Source organism: Misgurnus anguillicaudatus, chromosome 19 (genome assembly GCF_027580225.2).
Source record: "Misgurnus anguillicaudatus chromosome 19, ASM2758022v2, whole genome shotgun sequence".
NCBI lineage: Eukaryota > Metazoa > Chordata > Actinopteri > Cypriniformes > Cobitidae > Misgurnus > Misgurnus anguillicaudatus.
In genome coordinates this window covers 21,070,657-21,096,735 of record NC_073355.2, presented here as the reverse complement: position 1 = coordinate 21,096,735, position 26,079 = coordinate 21,070,657, and the positions used below count along the sequence as shown (strand labels likewise).

Genomic DNA, 26,079 nt, shown 5'->3' with positions numbered 1-26,079 from the left:
CCGTCATTTCACTAACATCATATTTCCTAAAGCAAGATAAATAATGTAATATAATCCCAATGTAAGATCAAATCTGGAAGATAATTTGAGACAAGCAAAGATTTTTAATCGTTTTTTACTTGCAATCAGTACGACATATCATTTATAATTTGACAGAAGATTACGACAAATATGACACGCCTTCAAAACCAGGGGCCTCATTTATAAAGCGTGCGTATTCACAGATTTAATTGTAAAGTGTGCCTACGCAAAAAATCACAGCAAAGTCTATATTTATAAAAACTTTTGACGTGGAAAAGTGCTTAGTGCCACATCAGGGTCTAAGCAGACGTATGCACTTTTGCTTGTCCAATTGCTGCAGATTTTTGGAAATATAAGCCATTCTTTGCTGCTCGAAATTGGGTTTAAACCCGGTGTCCCTCACAAGTCTTGGAAAGTGTAGACTCTGGCTCTTTGATCGCCCCCTGGTGGCTGGCTGCAGTACAAGTCATAAACCCCGCCCTCTCCATTCAAACGAATGGGACTCTAAATAAAAAAAATATTTACACTTCCAATAAAAGTTTCCGAAAGATGGTTTTGATCCTTTCAGGTAGTTGGTATCATGCTGATATATGTTCAAGTGTTCATTTTTGTGATACGTTTTATTTTAGCTAGTAATGTGATGGCTTAGAAATGGGGCCTGTCGTTATGATTGGCGTGGTTGAGTTGGGCGCGCAAGCGTTTGGCCGGAAGTTTGATACCACGGCTCCGCCTCTGGCTCCACAGACGATTCCTTCTGCGCATGGCTCCAAACTGATGTTTTTACGTAATGGCGACGACCATGGTCCGACATTTTTGCAGGGGGGCAGGGTTTCATATTTCATTGAAGCTTCCCCGGGCTCTGCCATTGATTAGCGGACCCCCACCTGCTGTTAGCATTCCATTGACTCCCATTCATTTTTGCGTCACTTTGACAGCGAATAACTTTACATCTGAGGCGTTTAACTCTTTCCCCGCCAGCGTTTTTTAAGAAAGTTGCCAGCCAACGCCAGCATTTTTCATGATTTTCACAAAAGTTTAATGCCTTCCAGAAAATGTTCTTCTTTAAATATATAAACAAACAATATATCAGATGAAAGAACAGACCCTCTGCTTTCAAATATAAAAAAAACGTTTCATCCTACCTTCATTAGTTCTCTTTTTATCAGCTCTCAAACAAGTTTCTTCAAAAACACCCAATTTTGAGCAAAAAGCTGAGATAATGCCATTTTTGCTAAGGACTTTTCATAGAGATCAGATGCAGAGCGATCTTTAAAACATCCACAGAGTTCTTTCTCTTTCACATGAGGCGCTACTTCCGGGTTAAATAAGTTGGGGAAGTGCACCACCTGGTGGATAATAGCGGTATTGCGGAAAGACGGAAAATCTCGTCATTGGCGGGGAAGCGTTTTCTCTTAATTGACGAGATATCTCGTCAATGGCGGCGAAAGAGTTAAAGACTCCGTTTGACCATTAATTATTTCTAAAGAAACATGAAAATGTATAAAATGCTCCATTACCTTGTATCTTACGTTATGGCCCAGTAAAAGCAGTTTTTGTAAAAACAAGCTAACGATTGCGTCATAACCTGCGACTCTCCAATGGGGTCGCTGTGTCCATTTCTTTTACCGTCTATGCATTTTTGGCTTTAATTCATTACAATGGTGGGAGGCGACGTCGTGTCGTCCATCTTTTTTTACAGTCTATGGTTTAAACACTGACAAGCGCTCTTTTATGTGTCTATGACATTAATTAGGCGTTGTTTAAAGGCGGAGATCTGAAACTGCTCACCTGCGCGCAAGTTCAAGATCATTTGCGATTTATAGATTTCACATCTGAAAGAAAGAGGGACGTGTGTTTTCTGTGCGCACGTTCGTTTTATGAATCACACCTACGCATTTTTGATAAATGATCGTAAGATCAAATGTCGGATGGTTTCTACGCAGCATTTTATAAATGAGGCCCCTGGATGAGGAAAGGTCAAGAGAAATTCATGATACAAGACAGAAAGAGATTGTAAAAGTTACAGTTATTGTATAAGGATACAGGTGAGATCTTGATGTGACTGTGACATACACACACAGTGAGCCTTACAACCAGATTTTTACAAACCATTCAATTAAAAGTTTTCTATCTAGTTTTAAATTAAGGGGCTAGGTATTACTGTCTCGGTTCGTCTACAACTAAAACCCCAAGCTTAATGATGCTTAGTTTTAAAATATTTACACAGATATTGTACAGCTTAAGTGCTTTGGCATGGTATCTCATTTCCCTCTTGTTAAAGAAAATCCGCAGTCAAGAAAAGCTACAGTAGGTGCATTGTGAAAGGCATTGGCACTGCAGAAATTAAATAGGCTATTTTTTATTATGTAGGATTAAACATTGATCAGTCATGCTCTGTAAAGATAACCTGATTTTATGATGAAAGTAGAGACATAATAGCTAAAGCTTTGGGACGGTAAAACAAAATGATTTATCGCTAAGAAAGTCTCTTTATGGGTGTGCATTACAATGAATAAGCTTGATATTTGTTTAACATTTTATAGTCCAACCTGTGCATTTCCCAAAGTGCCCTGTTCCTCAGGAAGAATACTGATGTTGAATAGCAATTTAAAATCAATAATTTTTTGTTATAGCTTTGCTGTCATAAATACGCCACAAACAAACTTCATGACATATACAAAAAAAAAAAAAAACTAATGCCATTAAAAATAAATAAGATCATTCATGGCCATTAAGTGCATATGTGCCTACATGTCCCAAACCACAACCAAAATCTGTACATTTACCCTCTACGGTCTGAACCTCTTTTTTCTTTATGCCGATGTACCACTTGAACCCAAACCTGTGAAGATGGCAGTGCTCAGAGAAGCCAGACCCTAGACGGCAAGAGCAGTCAAGCTGCACAAAATGGAAGAAAAATAAGCCCAACACTGAAATGCTATCAGTGGGGGTGTTGGTCAACAGTCTGAAAGGAGGTATGGGCGTACTAAGCCCTGACCCAGCTCAGAGGAACCCAAAAAGTCTCCCGTTCCAATCTTTCCAAGATGCTACGCAGTTCTGCACAGGCACTGGCGGTGTCCTCTTTGATCAGGACCCGATCCACTAGGTGTCCATACTGCTGATCTATCTGGTGTGCCGACAGACGCATTTCCTGCAGGTCCTCTTCCTGAAAGACGAAGAGAAAATGATACAGTGAGGCATGAATATGAATGAAAGTGAGATGATAGCAATTTAAAAAGAAATAAATAATCAGACCAGCTAAATGCGAGACATATGGATGATGTGATTTCTCAAGAAATGTACATGCGAAATTTGGCTCATTCTGGAACCAGACAGTCTCTGCAATTTCATCCCGATTGTTATTAGATGGCTGATTTTGGAGAGGTGGATTATCTTTGATCAGTATCACGTGGTTTCCTCCGAGATGGATGATGTAAACCTGTGGTCAGACTCACTGTAATTCGTCCGTGTTCGACCCCTCCTGGTGAGGTGGTAGCACTGCGGCGCCTGCGACCTTCTGGAATTTTAGGTTTTACGAAAATGACATAAGGCTTAAACTCTGCTGTCCGCAGGGCCTTCAATGCCTATGGCAGAAGGAAAAAACAGAAAACTTCATTGGTGGTGTACCATTATGCTTTCTTACATCTGCAACAAAATCAAACAGTTTTAAACCAATATAAAATTAATCATGTGCATCTAAGTGCGTCAGACATGTTTTCTTGTAATTGAACATTTTTAATCCGATTTTAAAGGTGCAGTGTGTAATTTTTAGAAGGATCTCTTGACAGAAATGCAAAATAATATACAAAACTAAATTATCAGGGGTGTATAAATACCTTTCATAATAAACCGTTATTTGTTTATTGCCTTAAAATGAGACGTTTTATCTACATACACCGAGGGTCCCCTTACTTGGAAGCCGCCATTTTTGTGCAGCCATGTTTCTACAGAAGCCCTTAACGGACAAACTTTTTTACTAAGTTGTCTCCGACGATAGCATGTTTTTTCGGTGGCGGCTAACGTAGCTTCTCTACGCGTTTCAAAAGCAAGAGGTAAGCAATGGACTGAGCCATTGGTTGCAATTCGCAACCTCACCACTAGATGCCACTAAAATTTACACACTGCACCTTTAAGCGAGCCATAATATCTCATTTTTGACGGAGATGGCGGAGGCAGATGTATCTGTCTGTCTGTCTGTCTGTCTGTCTGTCTGTCTGTCTGTCTGTCTGTCTGTCTGTCTGTCTGTCTGTCTGTCTGTCTGTCTGTCTGTCTGTCTATCTATCTATCTATCTATCTATCTATCTATCTATCTATCTATCTATCCACCTATCTATCTATCTAACAAGATGGCAAAGGAACTATAGTAAACAAGTTAGGAACCTGGTGATGACACAGGCATCTCATTCTGTGATGTGCTGTAGCATCCAAAGTACAACAAATGCGGGCATTTTAGTTGGATATGTATGAAGTAAATTGAGCAATATAAAACACTGAATGCCTGTATACCTCGACAAACTGGCTGTTCAGCTTTAAACACAGTTGCAGTCAAGTCTTGCATTAAAAATGCATGAGAGGAAGTGTAAGATAAATCTCCCCCTGACTACAAGAACGATTTCTGTCATTAGGGTTAATGTAACGGTTGTGCTATCTGCTCTAGATAAGTAGCTCCACCTAATGGATAAAGTAGTCAACACATAGCAGAAGAACTTCTGAAATGGGAATATAGGACTCCTTGTTCAATTGCTGTTTTCCTATGAATCATAAATGGCAATATTTATAGTTTAGAGCATCATAGCCTGAGGGACAAGCTGTTCAATATTACCTCAGGCTGTACATCCACCAGGCACATCTTGTTCTTGGCTTGAACAGAGCGGATGGCTTCTATACTGGTCCCATACAGATTCTCTTTATACTCCCCGTACTCTATGAATCTACGGATGAAATATTAAAGCGAGAGCTCACCAGACAGTCACGTACGCAGTGACTGCTAAAGGAGAACGTCACAATGTCAGTCTATAACTTACTTGTTATTCTGGACATCGGCATCAAAGGCTTGCCTGGTCACAAAGTGATACTCCACTCCCTCTTTCTCATGAGGCTTTCTGAGTCGTGTGGTGTCTGGGATAGGGGACAGAAGCCGAGATGCAAGAGAAGCTTTCAGGTGTTTGTGTTGATTTTTCCCGAAGTGTATAATGACACATTTTGTCTATGCCAAAAGGCAACACCTCCATGTTATATTCATCACATTTTAAAAGGGTCATTTCGCACATTTCACTTTTTTAAGATGTCAAATAAATCTATGGTGTCCCCAGAGTATGTATACACTGTAAAAAATGTCTGTAGAAATTACAGTATTAATTGGTATTACTGGCAACTAGCTGCCAGTAACTTACTGTAGATTTTACATTTATGTACTGGCAACATTTTGTTCAAAGTTAAATGAACATGAAACATTTTCAGACTTTATCTTCTACAGTAAGTTACTGGCAACCAGCTGCAAAATTACAGCAATTTTTTTTACAGTGTATGAAAAAGTTCTAGCTCAATATACCATATAGATAATTTATTATAACATGTTAAAATTGACACTTTGTAGGTGTGAGCAAAAATGTGCTGTTTTGGGTGTGTCCTTTAAAATGCAATAGCTCTGCACTAAATAGCACTGTTGTGGTTGGATAGTGCAGATTAAGGTGCGATATTATCCCCTTCTGACATCACAAGGGGAGCCAAATTTCAATGACCCATTTTTTCACTTGCTTGCAGAGAATGGTTTACTAAAATTAAGTTATTTAAGTTAAGTCATCTTAAAAAAAAGTGAAATTTCATATTGTCATAAATATTTTATATTATATATAAAAATATAATATCTGATTTGATTAAAATATAGGATTACAGATGTGCAATTTTTTTCCGTGCTAAATAAAACAGTTTTTATGAAAATAAGTACAAATTGGTATTACCCTACAGGTTCATGTTACAGTAAAACTATAAAAAACAAATTGTTAAGACTTACGGGGCACAGCCACGGCGTAACGATAGGGATTTTCAGCTATCAGTTTCTGCTTCAGCTCATTGATACGTGCTCCCAGAGAACCTGCACACAAACACGGATTATGTGCATAGTAAACGTATTACACAATTTTCTTTTAGAAATTATTGCCACTAGGGGTCAGTGTTGTATTATAATGTGGGGTACATTTGCAGCAAACTTTACAGGCCTTTATTTTAAAGCAAATATGCATTTATTTTCAATATCCAAATTGTCACCCTGTCTGTGAAATCTAGTCTTAAATCTCCTAATCTGAAATTAGAAGCATTATTTAGATTTCAATCTTTGACATGACCTTACTCAGTCAATATTAAAGATATCATGGTTATACTTTCACAGAATGGTGTTAATGGATAATTTTATGTAGAAAACTGGGTTTTTACAAAGTGGGTCACAATTATATAAACATCTTTAGGATGTCCAATTAATGGACTTTGCTATTGCAATGCACTAAACATTTTCTGTACTTTAATAAATTCCTGTTTAAACATTAAAGGGATAGTTCACTCAAAAATGAGTTCCTACAAACCTGTATACATTTCTTTGTTTTGATGAACACAAAGGAAGATATTTTGAGAAATGTTTGGAACCAAACCGTCCGTGGACCCCATTCACTTATAAAGTAGGAAAAAAGAATACTATGGAAGTCAATGGGGTCCACGAACGGTTTAGTTACAAACATTTCTCAAAATATCTTCCTTTGTGTTCATCAAAACAAAGAAATGTATACAGGTTTGTAAAAACATAAGTTTCAGTAAATGATCACAGAATTTTCATTTTTGGGTCATTCAAAACATAATAATTTAAAATGTATATTTTTCAAAATATAATAGGGTCTGATATTTATAATTCATATTGTCTTACCAATGAGAACTACTAATCGAGGTCTCTCGTTGGGTCTCTGCTGGTATCGTGTCACTTCTTCATAGGTCAGATACTCCGTCTCATTCAGGTCAGAAACACTGGCATCTCCTGCAGAACCACGACGATCCTTTCGACTTAGACGAAAACTTCTCCGCAAACCAGCTGAGACACAGAAGAGGTATACGTATCAGAATGTGTGTCTTTTTTGGATATTTTATAAATTAATTTTTTTTACAATTATATTTCATAATTAACTCATTCACTTATACAGTGTGATGTAAGCTGTTATTATTTGAAAGACAGTTGAAGAAGTTATATCTTCATTAAAAGTATTAACCAAAAGTAAAAATGTATAGCCTATTAACATTAAAGGTGCAGTGTGTAATTTTTAAAAGAAATGCAAAAGAATATACAAAACTTTATTATCAGGGGTGTATAAAGACCTTTCATAATGAACCTTTATGTTTATATTATCTTAGAAGTTTTAATCTACATACACAGATGGTCCCCTTACGTGGAAGTCACCATTTTGTGCCGCCATGTTTCTACAGAAGCCCATAATGGACAAACTTTTTTACGAAGTTGTCTCCGTTGATGACATGTTTTTCCTGTGGCGGCTGGCATAGATTCAAAAGCGAGGGGTGAGCAGTGGACTGAACCGTTAGTTGCAATTCACAACCTCACCACTAGATGTCGCTAAAATGTACACACTGCACCTTTAATGCAACTGATAAAACCAAACCAGTCATTATTATTTTTAGAGCTGTTTGACAAAACTTTTACAATTACTGAACAGAGAATTAAGCTAAATACATAAATAAGATATAAACAATCCTGAGCCTTTAACATTATCCATCAATTTATCGAACTAATCCAACTAGTTCCCACTCCATTGCGCATCCTTAGCATCTTCACCCTTAACATAGGCCTACTGTACAGTATGCAACATTGCTGCAGTTATGAAGAGCAATGTTAAGTGTATTATATATCAGGATATGGAGGTTAGTGTTGGTCTCTGTGTGAAGAACAAGCACTATACCTGAATAAAAATCCCAGGAAAACACCTGGCCACAGGAGGGTACCACTGGATTACACTTTGAAGAGACTACAATGCGCATTAGACCACCTCACACTTCCGCATACACCACACTCAGCCGTCAACAACTGACCACAATCAGTTACTTTTGAACTCTATTGAACTCATTTATAACTGACCATGAGTGAAAACAACATCAGTATTATTTTCACCAGTGGACCCACATGGGTTTTCTGTGGAATTGATGGTGAATTGTTTTAAATGGAGCAGAGAATGCTATAATCTTTTAGGTAGCTGAAATTCATTCACTTACAAAATATAGCCCCCTTAATCGCCCACGTCACTGTGATGTCACCGCTCTAGCTGGAGGCAAAAAATAACTATAGCCGGCGTTATATTTTTTATTTATTTATTTGATTCATTTATTTATTTATTTTTATTGTACTAATTCATCTTTCTGTTATCGTGTTATTGTGTTTTATTTGTGAAACTTTACATATATAATTTGTTATTTTTTCATTCCTGTAGAGGTTTGTGTGTATTCTGTATGTTTTGTATATTGTTAAATGTTTTAAAGCATTATATAAAAAAATAAAAAAATAAATAACTATAGCCTGCATGATAAAAGTTTGAGGTTTTGACTTTAAAATGGCATCTTGATGTGTTTTTGGCAGCCCAGTCTCCTGAAAATGCGAATAAATAGCACGATGTGTAAAACTCGTGCAAATACATACGCCAAATTCCACTTTGGCGTGCATGTGGTGCGCGGGTCCTTCCCATTCACTTGGACGGGGCATCTTTTTTTGTCGTTTTGTTTATTGTTTTCTCAATTTTTTGCATTTTTTTACCATTTTCGCTTGGGTTTAGGGTTAGAACAACTTTTTGTTATATAAAAATGACATCCTAACCCAAACCCCAAATCTAACCCCAACTCCAAGCGACCATGGCTTAAATATGGACAGAAACATTGAGAAACCTGTATATTAAATAACCTTATTAAGCTAATCTAAAATCTAACCCTAAACCCAAGCGAAAATGTTTTAAAAAACAGAAAAACATCCAGAAACCAATAAATAAAACGACAAAAAAGATGTCCCGTTTAAGTGAATGGGAAGGACTGGCGTATCATATGCACGCCAAAGTGGAATTTGGCGTATGTATTGCACGAGTTTTACACTTTGTGCTATTTATATGCAACCTCAGGAGACTGTATTGGTTTTTGGCTGCCACAATAGAAGGAACAGCACTTTTGGTTCAAAAATAAAGTTTTACCGGATCCCGACAGACATTCCTTCACAGAAATCAAGACGACAATTGTGGTTGAACGCTATACGGAGTACAGACTGGACGGAGACGATCATAAATAATGCTCGTGTTTGCAGTGCACACTTCATAGCAGGTAAAATAATCTATGCATATGTACTGGTGTGTTGGTTTTATCTAGTTCAAATCAGCAAGTTTCTGTTTTATAGGTGAAAAGTCGCCAACTGCGCTATTGTTTAGCTTAAATGTTAAACAAACAGCAATAGATGTCTGTGCCATCCTTTGAATGGTCTCTTAAAATAATCCACATTGTTAATAGTTAGCCCAGCGATAGATTAGACAATAAGCCTTCACAAAATTCCCCAAAGCACCTGAAAGTAATTTATACTGTCTAGGAAATATCCAAAACCTGGTTAAAATCGCGAGAGTTAATTTACAAAAATAGCTGTCACGCTCCCGCAGAATCAGTGACTGTACATATTCGGACAGTTCCTAACCTTCTTCTGTATTCATGTTTAATAAATCTCTCTTAAAACGTGCTAGCTTGTCAACATTGCCTCCACGACTCTTATGCCTCCAGCTAAGCCCCGGCCACCCGGAGATGTTGCAACGTTTACAAACTTTTAAGGGGTCAACATTTGTACCTATATCTTGTAAGTGGGGGAACTACCCTCAAGGGTACATCTACTGTCCCAGAAACATCTTAAGATGTTCTTTAGGGGTATATAAGGTACAAAGATACATATTAGACTGGCATACAGCAAATTGGGCAGGAATAGGCAGAGGATGTGCAGATTCCATACAAATTTCCAGATCGACTTCATTTAGAGTTCTCTGTTTGCCACTTCCCAAAAGATTAACATTATATGAAGTTAATACATTAAATGAAATGATCCTAGGTCAGTGTTTATAGGCTGAGAGTTGTCATTACGTATATTAGGTATCACACACTTGACTCAGTGAGTGAAGGAGTGCACAGCCAGTCGTGCAGGGTGAAATGTGCATAGTGTCCAGCAGCAGGGCAACAACTTTACAGTGGCTGTAAGGGGTGGGTTTTTATTTTTGGTGGGGGGCAGCAGAGGAATAGAAAAAGGAAGAAAGCGGGCAAGGAAGTTGTACTGCCTTTCAGAGGGGAGGAAGATCTTTTCACCTGGTTTGGTACTTGGTCACATTTTAACCAGAGATGAAGGGGGATTTCCTAAGAACTAGACCTACTGAGTTTTTTATTTGCATACAGTTTGCTGTCTGGATTATTTACTTCATCAGGTAAAAGCAATGTAGTTGCAGAATTTACTTTTGTCAGAGATCTCTCAGAAACAGACTTGAGTTTCAAAGAAAGATGAATTATGCAGATCATACATCAGTTCTGAAAATAGTATAAAAGATCAAAAACCATATTGCTTCCTTTCGTCTCCCTTAACAGCTTCTCAAATTAACACCCACTAACTAATGAGATTTCAAACATGCCAGACATGTTCCTCACACTTTAAACACCAACGCTCGCTCTCCCTACTCTTTTTTTATTATGCTTTATTCATAACAAATCATTGTTTTTGACCGACAATTTGCTTCACGCTGATCAATAAGCCTCCCTCCAGGAAGAGATCTCCCATAGCTGCTTCAATCAAAAAACCTTTAGCACAGAAGCAGCAACTGAAGCACACACAGGCAAAAGGTTAGTGTATCTCAGGCACCGGGTATAGGAGAGGGCATGCAGGTTCTCACCTATGTACTGTCCATTGAAATAGCCCTCACAGTCACAGTCCTCTGTAGGGAGGCAAGCAGGGAGAGAGAGGGAGTGAGCAGAGGAAACAAGAGAGGGAGAGAGGAAAAAGGGTAAGTAGATTTGGGCTGCAGAACAGGCACTGTTAGACAGGCAGGACAAGAAAGTGAGGCAGGCAGGCAGGTGGATGGGAGATATTCATTGAGATCATGGTGGCCATAACCAAACGAAAGGGTTTGTTAGTGGCTGGATGGAAAATGATGAAATGATAAGACATAGTTTATTGCATAATGAAATGTCTGTCATTATCTGCACGAGTTTCTTCATTTTCTGAAACACAAAACCTTTATGCAGTTATTTTCTATAGCAGTTTATCTGTAAAGCTCCAACAGAAAAAAACACACTATAATAACATTTTAGGCATTGTTTACTATAATCCCCCTTTGGTGGCTGGATGACTAAAAAAAGAATTGGATCATAAGGAGATAATTTAATCCTGAACAAAAATCGTTCCTGTGGTGCGAAATGACAAAAAGAGGGAGCTCCTGGCAAATAGTCCCAGAACTACAAAATCGTTTCTTCGGTGTAAAAGTAGTGGTGGGCAGAGCGAGGCTTCGTGAAACACTGAAACAGTTGAATCAATTGTGCCGTATGTTTCGAGGCTTCGAAACATCAATCCGAAACCGCCTCCACAGTGACACCTAGTGGTCGTTTGCATGTCTTTACATAAAGCAGCCTTGACAAGATTTTAGACGAGCGCTGACACATTGTATCACACATGTTGTTTGATTGACACACAAGTGATATAATGGGAGAGTGGATAGTGCTCTCGTCTCTCATGCATAGATCTTAGGATCGAACCCGGGAAATGCATGCGCTACATCATCATAATAAAATGTTTTTAGTTGTTGTTTTATCATCTGTTTGACAACTACATGAGCTTTTAGGCTCACAATTGTCGATAACTATATGCTATTCGGGTCTATTTAATAATAAAAAAATGGAATAGAGATATACCAAATAAATAATAAGAGATTCATAAAATATATCAAGCCATAATATGCCACATTGTTTACATATAAAGATCTTTATTCAAATATATAAATTGTTCTGTGTTGATACACTCAACCAGCTTCTTTTTTACATATAATTTCTCCAGCCTTCGAAAACATTCTCAAACAAGGGACACTTGTTGATGGCATGCATTTTTTGTAAGTAGCCTAAGTGTTACCTATGAGGAAAAATTACTTCTTTTCAGTAATTTATAGTATTTGATCTTGCCAAAAACGCATCTATGTGGTATTTTCAGATTTGTTTCCTACCCTGTCAGTTTAAGATTCGACACAGATTCGACAGGTACGCCACCTTTCGAAATACTTGTGAAATGCACCGCTTGGTGTTTCGAATCACTTCATCACGTGACATGGGTGTTTCGAATCACATTTCGGAGCAGTGTTTCGAAACATTTACGCTTCGGGATCTCGACACAGTGTCGAAACGTCAGTTTCGCGGGAGCCATCCCTATGTAAAAGTAAATTAATTAATAAATGTACAGTTAAATGATAGTAACCACACATTTGAGAGCACCCACTGATTTTTATAGTATATTTATTTTCCTATGGGAAAGTCAGAAAATACTTGTTTGTGTTTCACCAATGCTATCTCACGAGAATTCATACATATTTTACAGTATGAGTTGGCTAATTCGTATTAATTCATACGACCACATTCGTAAGTTTATGTACGATTTGCCTTGACCCAGTGTTGGTAACACCCTTTAATGCATTACATTTTAAATGTACACATTAAAGGCGGAGTCCATGATGTTTGAAAGCCAATGTTGATATTTGAAATCACCTAAACAAACACGCCCCTACCCCAATAGAATCTGGACCTTCTGTTGATAGACCCGCCCCACACATACGCAACCCGGCATTTGATTTGATTTGATTGGCTATAAGTGTGTTTTGGTAGTCGGCCCGTCTCCTTTTCCAACGCGTTTTTCAAACATTGTGGACTCCGCCTTTAATATTTAAGTTACTTTTTTAGTTTAAAGAATTTGATTTTAAAAAATTATGTACTAAATTCAACTAAACGTAGTCACATTATGCACTCATTATGCATACACGCCTGTGTGCGAACAGTTTAAGTCAGAAACTGAAATGGCAGGCCAGAGCTCAACATTTTTGTGATGAAATATGCAATTTCTGAATGCAGAACTTTTCAGTCATAAAAACACCTGCAAGGCCTGAAAGAGATCAAGCCTCAGCCAAGAAAAAGTAACACAAAAGTAACTAAAAACTAATGAAGCATTCCTTTCCATGAAAAGTACCTAAGTAACGCAATTAGTTACTTTTTTTGGGAATAACTTAATATTGTAATACATTACTTTTAAAAGTAACTTACACCAACACTGCCTTGACCCCTGTGACGTTGGGGTTAGGTGCGGGGTTAGTGGTTTGGTTTCGTTGTTGTTGTTTTTTCATGATTTTGCACAATTAACTTTGTATGAATTCATACGAATTAGCCAACTCGCAAAATACGTACAAATTCTCATGAGACCACGCCGGTTTCATAGGAAAAAACACATGAGAGTGAATAAATAATGACAGAAGTTTCATTTTTGGGTGAATTGTTTCTTTTAAATTTCCTGCATGTTTAAGAGGTACTTCAATTGGAATGTGTTGACTGCACACATTAATTGTTAATAACCCAAGGGAGCATGAGGTTGAAGATTGAGATTGATACAGATGAAAGATGAAAGATGAATGCACTGTAGCATCACTCGACAGCTGAAAACATTGTAAGAAAACTGGAAATACCCTTAATAAGGTTAAAGATGAGAATAAAATCAGAATGTTGGAAAGATGACAAATGGAAAATGACAATGAACTGAAGATGTATTTTTTAAATATCTCTTCTCTTTTTTTATATTACCCTGACACTTTTTATGTGACTGTAATAATGCAGGTCTTAAATGTAAAATAAATTAGATTTCAAATGTAAAACTTGACTAGTAAACTCAGTGTTGACTGTTGTGCATGCGTTTGTATAGTAAAGTAGTAATATTACTGTAGTAGCATATGTCCACACACACTGAGGTATTAAAGAGGATTTAGTAAGACACTGGCCTAAATCCTAATTACTGTGGCCCCACCATGTGTATGTGTGTGAATGTGTTATCTAGAAGACTCACCTTTATCACATCCCTGGTCATCTGGTGTTGGCAGAAATAAGAAATGAAAAAATGTTGATGACAAAAAAGGCAAAACTACAAAGTTAATTTATCTCTTAAATTATTGACCCTGGTGCTTGGAGTTAGGAAAGAGAGACCAAATGTCCCCACAAAGATAGGAATATCAGTAAATTGTTGACCTTGCGGGGACATTTTGAGGTCCCCATGAGGAAACAAGCATATAACATGTTTATATAAACATAATGATGTTTTTTGAAAATCTGAAATAGCAGAACGTTTTCTATACACTAAAATGGCGTTAATTTTAACCCGTAATGCACTGAAAAAAGGCTGGATTTATTTAAAAATTCCATTTTTTTTGCATCCATTTTTTTAAAGTAAGTATTACATGGAATTTTAAGCAATTCATGCAACTGCTTAAAATTTCAAGTAAAACTTACTTTAAAAAATGGATGCAGCATAATCTAGCATATTATTTTTACAGTGTAGGTAAAGATGGGACAGAACACATGCTGGGTTAAAAATGACCCAATGTTGGGTTGTTGTTATGCAATCATGGGTTATAACAACCCAGCAGCTGGGTTAAAACAACCTAGCATTGTGTCAATTTTAACCTGGCGGTGTGTTCTGTACAATATTTACCCAGCATGGCTTAACTTAAAAATAACATACCAATTTGTGTGAAGGTTGGGGTTAGGGGATATACAGTTTGTACAGTATGAAAACCATTATGTCTATGGAATGTCCCCACAAAAGATGAAAACCTCTGTGTGTGTGTGTGTGTGTGTGTGTGTGTGTGTGTGTGTGTGTGTGTGTGTGTGTGTTGAGGGAGAGAGAGAGAGAGAGAGAGAGAGAGAGAGAGAGAGAGAGAGAGAGAGAGAGAGAGAGAGAGAGAGAGAGAGAGAGAGAGAGAGAGAGAGAGAGTTGACATGTTTTTAAATTGCAGATGTGTCTGTTTTCTAATCAGCTTATATTAGTAGACCTGGAGCACTTGGTTGAAGCTCAAATAAGCTTAAATAATTAAAAAACAAATCCAATAAGCTTCTGTTACCACTAAATAATGACTGAATGGATTTTCAATAAGAAAACGTAAATACTCACAGAAAGACTTTTTTGGCGATTTGGAATTTGGAAGAGAGCCCATTTTTGTTCTGTACGCTAATCGCCTGAAGGGAAGAAACACATATTTAAAACTTCAGACAGTGTGAAACATGCTATCTCTTGACCACAATCTCCTGTAAAGCTTTCCACAATAGTCTCAAATATTAATCCCAGAGCTGTGAGAAATGCTACAAGATCAAACACATTGATGAGTAAAACTCTTAACAATGCTTAACATGAGAGTATCCTACCCAGTCTCAATACATATGCCAAATTCCACTTCGGTGTGCATATGATACGCCAGTCCTTCCAATTTACTTAAACGGTGCATCTTTTTTTGTCGTTTTATTTATTGGTTTCTCAATTTTTTTCTGTTTTTAAACAATTCTCGCTTGGGTTTATGGTTAGATTTTAGATTTGCTTAATGAGGTTAATTAATATACAGGTTTCTCCATGTTTTTGTCCATATTTAAACCATGGTCGCTTGGAGTTGGGGTTAGAATTGGGGTTTGGGTTAGGATGTCATTTTTATATAACAAAAAGTTGTTCTAACCCTAAACCCAAGCGAAAATGGTAAAAAAACAGAAAAAAATGAGAAATCAATAAATAAAACTACAAAAAAGATGCACCGTTTAAGTGAATGGGAAGGACTGGCGTATCATATTCACGCCAAAGTGGAATTTGGCGTACGTATTGCACAATTTTTACACTTAGTGCTATTTATACACAACTCTGAGAGACTGGGTTGGAGTATCCAGTCAAGATAAACCCGGGAGACCACTGGTCCAATTCTATACCTAGTAAGATTTACATGGAATTCATCTGAGATCAGAATTCAGTATTAGTCCTATACTGATTTTGACAAAACCACTCATAGCATTCATTTGTGACTAGCAATAGTCAAGCTTCACTGTTTTTATTCACATTTATGCATTTGGCAGACACTTTTATCCAAAGTAATTTACAGTGCATTCAGTCTATGCTTTATTTTATATTAGTACAGTCTTAAAGATTATGTAGCTTTGTGTTAGGATGGTTTATACGGATTGGTATTGGTTTGATCCTGGTCAAGCTTGTGGACTAGCATAGCACATTTGTTTATGTTTTTTTAAAGACACCAGTGGCAAGATATGACCTAAAGTATCTCCTGATAATAACTCCTTTTTTGAAGACTGGTGTGTTTCAGGAGTTGTTAGTCTCACCTCTCCTGAAAGAGTTTTGATGGGATGAGTCCTGCACGCAGGTTGCTGTCTCCGACTCTCTTGGCCTGCCACCACGTTTGATCATCGTGACTGACCACCTGCAGGATGTCGCCGCGTTTAAATGGAAGCCCCGCCTCCTGGCACGGCGTGGCTTTGTCCTCCAATGGAGTGTAGTCAAATAGTGCCCGCATGTACACCTGAAGTTACACAGTTACTTCATTATGAGGCAGTGGTCAACAAGAATGAGGTAGGGTTTCTAAATCTCCTTGATTTTAATAATCATTTACCTTGCTCTCTTTCAGCTTGTCTTCCTCTTTTATCGCTGGAATGATCTTCAGTGTAATAGAACCTTGAGATTGAGACTAATAAAAAACCTCTTGATTAATTCTGTTATCATAACTATAAATGTAAATTATTATAATAAGAAGAAAGAACAGATCCAAAATAAAGTATTACCAGCAGTTGACTGATCTCATCCGGCCTCTTGTACATTACAGAGATGCCATTCACCTCTCTCAGTTCATCACCTACATGCACCAGACCTTTGGAGAGAGGAGGGCTACCAGATTTACAGACTGTTTTTACACATTTGAGCTGTGCCTGTACCTGTCTTTGAATCCATAATGCGCTTTATATGAGCAGTTCAATGAATTTTTAATGAGCGAGAAAATCATTCCAACCACCACATACACAGCCTGGAGGATGATGACAGCTGTGGTCAGGTGGTTAGTGAGTCTCTTTGATTCACTTGATTGGGTCTCTGGAGACTCTGCTTGACCACACAGATGGTCTACATGTCTTTTAGCAGATATGCTAAGGCTGGAATAGTTTTCTATTGATATAGCTTATACAAGCCAAAAACAACAAAATAGTTCACTTAAAGGGGTCAAATTTCATGTTTTTTTCATGTTGTCTTTGGAGTGTTAAAAGCTGTTGACAGTAAAGTCACAAAGAATGAAGTCTCAAACCCAAGGAGATGTGAAATGAAGGCTCATCCACTGAGTTCATAAGACTGACATGACACTTTCATAATCATAAAATGACACGTGTCATGAACATGAAAAAGATTTTATGCACATTTATGACAACTGTCATTAAGTATCATTTGTTCAATAATGTCATTTTTAACGCAAATATGACATTGTTTGAAATGTCTTTGTTCTGACAACTTGACATACCAATACATCATAAATTGTCATAAATGTGTCATAAACATGACATAGCAAAATAATTATCAAACTTACAAACTACCTAGCTTTATGGGTTAACATTACAGTGTTAATACTGTCAAATAATTTTAAATACCTGAACAAAATGCAACAGACACTTCAAAAGATTATAATTAACTTTATATGTGCACAATACATAAAACTGACAAACTAACAGAACTTGTTCTTTATAACACAGAGGGTTCTGACATTTTCTGACATAGAAGAAAAACTAACAAAACATTTAATTAATTTAATGAAATTATTTTTTATTTTTTTTGCAGTGATATGGATCCAACACAGCATGGCTTAATCCATTATTGTACAATTTTTATTTCATTTTAGGTGAATCGGTCTTCAAATGCAATAAAATATAATGTTATCAATTTATTATTATTATTATTATTATTATTATTATTGGATTATTGACTTTATTTGTTAAACACATTTAGGAAACTTAAAAAAAAAAACATTATGAACTGAAGATTATTCATGATGTTGTTATAAAACTATTTGTCAGAGTATTAACACTTAATGACATTTAAATGACAAAATATATTTGTACCTCTGTAGTTGAGGTCAAGAAAAATATTCATGATGCTTTTATACAATTATATGACAAAGTATTAACCCTTTATGACATTTTAATGACAAATTCAATATGTATGATTGGTAAAAAGTGGTCAGTTATGTTGATTTTTGTAATGTCAAGTTGTCATGACGAGTTATGATGTATTGGTTAATGTGAAGTTGTCATAACAAAGACATCTCAAACAATGTCATCTTTGCATTAAAAATGTCATAATTGAACATTTTGTAGAATCTTCTTCATGTTCATAGAAAGTGTCATGTGATGATTAGGAAGGTGTCATGTCAGTCTTATGAACACCCTACTCATTGGGTAAGTAAAGTGTTACCCAATGAGCTTTGCAAAAATCGATGAGTTTTAGATAGGCAGTACATATGGGAACAACTATAATGGACTGTATGTGGAAAATAATGTTTTTTATTTACCTGAAACCACATAAAGAAAGTGTATTACACGAAATACACAACATATTGTTCTTTTTCGAAACGTCATATGACCCCTTTAATAGTTTATTTAAAGCACCCCAAAACAAAATTATATCATATCAGTATATACACAAATACACCTAAAAACATGTGACAAACACACCTACGCGTTGCAGCTAACAAGACGAAGGCAACGCGTAGGTGTGTTTGTCACATGTTTTTAAAGATTAAGCCATGTAAAATAAAGGCTTTTTAACTATTTCTGCATTATTCGAGTGCCTTGGAGATTTCTTATATACTGATTAGAATTATCCCTTGCATCCAAAGAGCACCGAGAAGAGCATTTTACACCCCGTGCAGCAATTCGTTTGCATTTTTTGCTTTGATAGTGATAGTAATCACACATTCGATGGTAGAAACAACACGACGTTGTGTAAATTATGACATTTTATTTTAGGGTGAACTAGCCATTTAATGATTATTGTGGATTCCAACAAGAACTGAAATGAAAGATTTAACACATGGTTTGTACTCACCACTCCTGTCTGCAGCTCCTCCCTTCATAATACGAGCTATAACCACAGACCCCATAGAATCATCCCGCCGAATAGTGGCACCCTGAGAGAGGAGAGAGAGATAGAGACACACTATACACTGTGGCTGTGGATAACTGACATAAATATGTTTGCTAAATATTATATATTGTTATTTTTTGCATATGGCAGGTCTTACCAGTGGTTCTTTATTTTTAACTAATCGGACGATCTTGACCGACTCCTCGTCTAGATCATCCTCAAAGTCATCAGGCAGAGGAGGAAGCACAGGGTCAAAGTTCTTCTGCGCCACTGTGTCATGAACCGACAATACTGCCTAAAAACCGCAGACATATGAGCAATGGGATACACTGACTTTTATTAATGCTCATTATAAAGGCACGACTGTTATAAATAAAGTTTGGACCTTGAGATGAGGTGATGTCAGCAGATGTAGAAGCTCTTTCTCCTCTACACTCATCGGTCCACTTTGTAACTCCTCTGCCACCTACAGTACCAAAATCAGAAAATGTGTTTTAATCACCCAACTCTGATCTCATTGACTATTTTCATGTATTTTAAAGGGACATTCCATATATATATATATACTAATTTTCCAGCTCCCCTAGAGTTAAACATTTGATTTTACCATTTTGGAATCCATTCAGCTGATCTCTGGGTCTGGCGCTACCACTTTTAGCATAGCTTAGCACAATCCATTGAATCTGATTAGACCATTAACAACGCGCAAAAAAATAACCAAAGAGTTTCAATATTTTTCCTATTTAAAACTTGACTCTTCTGTAGTTACATCGTGTACTAAGACAGACAGAAAATTGTTGCGAATTTATTATAGCTGCAAAGTCACTGATTATAACGCCAGTTTGAGAGTATAGTTAATAGCCATATCTGCCTAGAAAATCACAACTTTTAATTTTCTGTCAGTCTAAGTACACAACTACAGAAGAGTCAAGTTTTAGAAAGGAAAAATATCGAAACTCTTTGGTTATTTTTTAGCGCGATGCTAATGGTCTAATCAGATTCAATGGATTGTGCTAAGCTATGCTAAAGACCCTGAGATCAGCTGAATGGATTTCAAAACGGTAAAAATCAAATGTTTAACTCTAGAGGAACTGGAAAATTATTCTATTAAAAAAAAAGTAGAATGTCCCTTTAATAAGCCATTAATCTTTGCCACGCTGATGTGTTATAACAAAGACAATGGCACTTACATCTTCTGCTAGACTGGAGGCACTGTGAAGGACCGGAGTGGGGCTCTGCCTTTCATATTGACGCAACTTCTCATGGATCTAGCAAAGACAAACACAATTCACATGAATACAAATGTTTAATACACAGATGTCCATACCGTGCAAACATAACTGTCCAAATGAATAAAGTGGAAAGAATCAATGAAACCTTCATAAGATAGCTGAGACTCCTCTCACTAAAGACGTCCTTGAGAAAAACCATATCTTCTTTGTGATTGGCATCTGGACGCAGCTGTGAGGTCAGCAGGGCAAGCGTCTCATGCAACCCTAAACGTGAAACTGCATGTCAGTGTCAGTGATTATACATTTATATGTACAGTAAGTGTGTGCACTCGTGTGATATGCACCTGCTCCTGCAGAAAGGACTGGCATAGCTTCTTTCATTGGTCAGAAAGGAGGTTAGTCTGAAAGAGAGGTTAACATTATTACAGTATATGCACCCATATATCCGGATACAGACAGAAAGCCGAAGACAGTAAGAGATATATTATTCTCCAGGATTGTTACACGTATATTCTTTAAAAGGGGCCACATTGGCAGTGCTATCTCACTTGCTGCCCTAGGGAAGCTATTTTTAACATTGTAGTTATATAACAGTGCAGGTTTTCATCTATTGTGAAAAGAGACCTGTTGCCCCTTTCCCAAGCCTTTCAGGTTTACCCATTTTTATATTGCCTGTTGAAATTTTTGCTGTCTCATCTGCAAGATCATTTATTTATTTCCAAGCTATTTTGCATCTTCTGTTAATCTCTTCCTGGTTTTCTCAAGGCGTGTACATGCATGCAGTGGATGGACAATTCAATATCCTATTCCTTTCAGGCATATGACTTATATTTCATCTCAGTGTACCGAGTGAGCATTGCCTTGATATGATTAAAGAAAATTCAGTTTGGCTAAAGTGCCAGGATAGATTAGAGACATTGGTTGGATGAGAAGGTGATGCGATTTCTCTGGTTGCCAGAAACTGCAACTGGAACACAAAGTCCTCTTTAGATGTCCTCTTTTGAACTTTGTTTCTCCCAAATCAATTTAGAGACTTTCTGAGGACCCAGAAAAAGCACTGATATCTAGAAAACCTTATGTTTGTTTATTTTCCAGGTGCTTCAGATACTGTAATGGCTGTGTGTATTTTTCTTTAAAGAATTCAGGGCATCTGTCTCATGCCTCTGTCATTCAATGACCTCACAGACATATAATAAAACTTACAAAATCAAATCAGTACATTGACTGACCTAATGTAAAAAATAATCTGATCTATTCTCCATAGTAACAAAGAATATAACACCATATGCATTCGGTTCAAAGTAAAAATACCTCTAACTGACCATAGACTGAAGCATAAGAACATGATAAAGAAGGATTTACTGTATGAGAAATTGATTTAATAAAAGAAAAACTGGGTATATGGCCAGATGGATACACTATGCAGCCAGACTACATAATTATATAAATCTTGAAATTCAGTTTCAGGAGAGATAATGTGAGAGATAAACTAATAAATCCATCATGATTCTCACAGACAGGGAATTCACCATCACTTACATTTGCTATAAAGATGATGTCATTCCCACTCCATGCTGCTCTGGTAATGATGTAACTGGCAAAAGAGCTTTGTGGAGGCAATACACAGGGGTATGAGGTGTGTTTGTGAGCGATTGTGTGCGTGTTGCATGGATGGCTGCAACACACAATTTGCTGCAATGCATCAAGAATGATAATCAGGTCAGGATTATAAGTAATATTATTGTACATATACATAATTATTATATTTACCTGCTTATTTATATACTAATAAAAATTTTAAACACCAATATGTCATCATTGCTGTACAGAAGAAACATTTAAGGTTCTGAGGAGGCTCACACGTCACAACCTTTTTCCCCTCAACATTATTGGCTTTTTTAGGTCACAGAGTCATATACACCTCTGTTTGGTCTTCAATCTGTCTCAATTTTGGATAGACAATCTGTCTTTTTTAAGTTATAATTAGTGTGATCTAGAACAGTGGATCCCAAACTTTTTCAGCGTGCGGCCCCCCTTGTGTACGGTGCATTCCTTTGCGGCCCCCCAAAGAAAATATTTGACAAAAAACTGTTCCAAAACTCAACATTTTAATAAAAAAAACATTCAATTATACAAAAAGTAGTGCTTTTGGTTAGTAGCCTTATTTTTTAGGTTTAATTACACAGAATTCATGATAAATTAATGTATTTCATAAAATGTCATAAAACTGGGGCCCCCCTGGCACCATCTCGTGGTCCCCCTAGGGGCCCCGGCCCCCAGTTTGAAAACCACTGATCTAGAAAAATGTTTTAACTTTGGTTTATTTTACAGCTTTGAATAGGATTCAACATTTTGAAGAATATGTAAGCAATAATTAATGACGGGCAGTTGAATTAAAAGAAATTATACCACAGGTCTGTTGAATGCTGTATTCTGATTGGCTGAGAATTGTTCTGTGGGTATGCATTAATTTCTGATAACGACGCACCTAACTTGTCAAATGTCTTAAAAATAGGCACCAGAGCAATGTTTGTGGTAACCGTGGTATAAGAGGAATAATTGACTCCGGTCATTTGAATTATTTTAAAATAATGCACACACGCGGTGTAACGGCATTACACCTTGGGTTTGCATTATTTTCTTATAATTCAATGGCCCGTCATCAATTATTCCTTACATATTGCACACCCAAAGTGGTATGTGCATTATTTTCAAATAATTCAAAGGACCGGAGTCAATTATTTCACTTATACCACGGTTACCACAAACATTGCTCTTGTGCCTATTTTTAAGACATTTGACAGGTTAGGCGTGTGGATTACAGAAAAATAATCAACACCCATGGAACATTTCTTAGCCAATTAGAATACAGCATTCAACATGCCCGTGGTATAATTAAAAATAATATTCTTTTAATTTGCCGTTTTGTTTGGTAATACTACAAGGATTTAAGATAAAATCTTTGCTTACGCACTCCTCACAGACAGATTCTTAGTAAAGTAAACCCTGCTACATTATATGTGAACGGATACTGCTCCCTTAAACGACTATAATCATTTCACATTAAGAAATTCATATGATTTACAGAGAAAGACAAACGCATACACGTGACTGTTAAAGTGTTTTAATATCCCCCAGGATAAATTTGATCCAGTGCTGAAGATAAAGTGCACGTGAGATGCTGAGATTTCAATGTAGACACGAGCACAATAAATTCCAGCCTTAAAAACTGTATATGAATTACTGTGAAGTATTTTGAATGTCACCTGCATATCATCTAGAACATTATTACTGTAAATTATTATTAAATTACTTTAAAGTCATGCAAATATTGTTTATTCCGGTGATTCCCAACTAGGCTGCATGTACCTCATGTGCATTTGGACTGATTTCTATATAAATTTGCTTAATGTATTAATCAGAACTAATGATAATTATTACAATACCCGATCATAACTATTCTCATTTTTATGTCAGATAGGCATAAGCACTAGAAATCTTGATGGTAAAGGATTACAATTAGATGTCCACAAAAGGGGTGTGTCTTATTGACAGGAGTATAGTACCAGTTTAGGTGAAGATTTGAAATTTGTGATTTTACGATTGGGTTTTATTAAAATATATTTTTAACCCTAAGGACCAACCATCACATCTAAAGTGGTTATTAAGAGCAATGCCATTTTCAATTTATTTCAATAGCAGTTTGCCAGATCATCTTTCAAAAATGTATACGACTGTGAGTAATGCAAGTTGCATGGAGGCTGCACATGTGTTAGAATCATAATATCGTGCAAGTATCAAGAGTAAATGTATTGATAGCTCAACATGAGCTGAGCATATTCATGTACTCAACTTGCAGTGACCTAATTCCTTTTCACTTGCATTGTTGCATTGCCAAGCACGTGCACAAACAAATGCAACAGACATGCATGCATCTATAATGAATAACAATGAATAACAGACAGGCACTCTATACTGAATACTGCATCATTTCTTTCATAGCTAAGGCAGTCAGGAAAACGTCTCTCTCTCTCTACCATCACTGGCCCTTCTTTCTGGCCTGCCTAATGCATATCTTTCTCTCTCCATCTCTCTGTGCTACTCTCTTCTATTCCACCATCTGCAGTTGCTCTGCAGTGCTGCTTTGCACATATGTCACTGCTGGAAGAATAAAGCCCCTTTAAACTGGATAATTACCAAGACGCACACATCTGATCACAGATAGCACTGCAGTGTTGCGTTTAAGGCATATGCATGTTAGAAACTAGAGCAGCTTACCTCCGTGTCTACTCTTCTATCACTGGATATATCGCTCTCGGATGGCTGCCTTACTGATGCTTTCACAGTGGCTCTTCCTCTAGCTGCTTTCTCTATCTCTCTCTCTCTCTCTCTTGTCCACACATATACACAAACCCCCTCCTCTTTACATCTTCTCCCTCCTGCTCCTCCTTTTCTCTCCTCCGATCATTTGGGAACTCCCAGCCAGTGTGTCTCTCTCCCGGCTGGCATTATGTCACCAGAGACAGAAGCAGGTGGGCGTTGTGCTGTTCACCCCCCCCCCCCCCTTCTCAAAGATAATTGCGTTCACTTGAGCAGCTCTGAAAGCCTGAGCATCATTCACAGAGACATGGAGGCAGAGAAAGACCAAAGAGTCGCTTCCCATCCTCCTCTCATCCACACACGTGTGTGTGCGCGCATGCGATGGCGCGTGTGTGTGCGTGCATGTGCGCATGTGTGTGAAATTCATGCTCCTTTGTTCTGCTGTGCATATAGGTGGATACACACTGCACTGGATCCGTCTGCCTGTCTGTTTATATACCTAACTATACTAATGTCATTGCTTTTTTAGATGCTCTCTGAAACATTCTCTGCTGAATCTACTGAGCAGAAATTAAACAATGGGATTTTTAAAAAACACAACATATAGATATTGCAACACACATCCAGAGGTGTATAATACTTAAGTATTTTAGTTACATTTTCCAAGCATCTATGCTTTATCAGAGTGTTTGTCTTGGGAAAAAATTACTTTTCTTTACTGAAAAATGTTCACTACATTCTAAAGCATAGAATCATACTGTGTATTCATTATACTGCATATTAAAATTGATTTAATGCCTAATTACATAAAAATTGTGTACTTTTACTTTCTTGAGTAAAAGTACGAAAAAAAATTTACTATATAAACAAAAAACTTGAAATTATGAAATTTAGTGGATTAAAAATTATGATAATATGTTTTGGAATGTTTGTTTTCCAAAGAAAAACACTAATAAAATACGAATAATTGAAAAAATAGTTCTGATAGAGATTAATAGACTTGTTTAAAGCTAAAGTCTCTTTAGGCTTATCATTGCACAAATGCTTACAACTAATCAGAGGCTTATAGGTTTAACCCCTTTGCTTGTGTTTTTGACTGAGCCACGTGGTCCTCTCTGAAACAGTCTCTTGCAAAGATAATGTTAATTTTCAGTCAGAGCTCCTCATTAACTGTTGCATGGGTTGTTCAGGGTTAATAGGGCTGTTTTAGGGCCTCTGTCTAATGAATTCAACAACATCTGTTACCTCTGTTCTGACTCTGAGGAAATTATTTAC

At 36.9% G+C, this 26,079-nt stretch overlaps 1 protein-coding gene across 3 annotated transcripts; it reads right to left on the bottom strand.

The window, feature by feature from the left end:
* Positions 1–99: 99 nt before the first annotated feature.
* On the bottom strand, positions 100–25,208 carry mpp3a (MAGUK p55 scaffold protein 3a). Of its 3 annotated transcripts, XM_055191775.2 has the most exons (21): positions 24,763–25,208; positions 22,024–22,176; positions 20,829–20,885; positions 20,630–20,748; positions 20,443–20,520; positions 19,638–19,718; positions 19,410–19,547; positions 19,214–19,295; positions 16,912–16,997; positions 16,743–16,817; positions 16,456–16,652; positions 15,254–15,318; positions 14,153–14,173; positions 10,959–11,000; positions 7,974–8,039; positions 6,935–7,096; positions 6,035–6,115; positions 5,046–5,139; positions 4,844–4,952; positions 3,477–3,605; positions 100–3,187 (listed from the first exon to the last, which is right to left on the bottom strand). In XM_055191775.2, the coding sequence occupies exons 3-21, from the start codon at positions 20,863–20,865 to the stop codon at positions 3,008–3,010; spliced, it is 1,842 nt and encodes a 613-aa protein (XP_055047750.2). In that variant the 5' UTR covers positions 20,866–20,885; positions 22,024–22,176; positions 24,763–25,208; the 3' UTR covers positions 100–3,007. The 3 variants fall into 3 exon arrangements, with proteins under 3 accessions (XP_055047750.2, XP_055047742.2, XP_055047759.2); XM_055191767.2 differs by lacking the exon at positions 22,024–22,176 and having other exon boundaries at positions 24,763–25,206; XM_055191784.2 differs by lacking the exons at positions 7,974–8,039; positions 22,024–22,176 and having other exon boundaries at positions 24,763–25,202.
* Between the last annotated feature and the right edge of the window lie 871 nt (positions 25,209–26,079).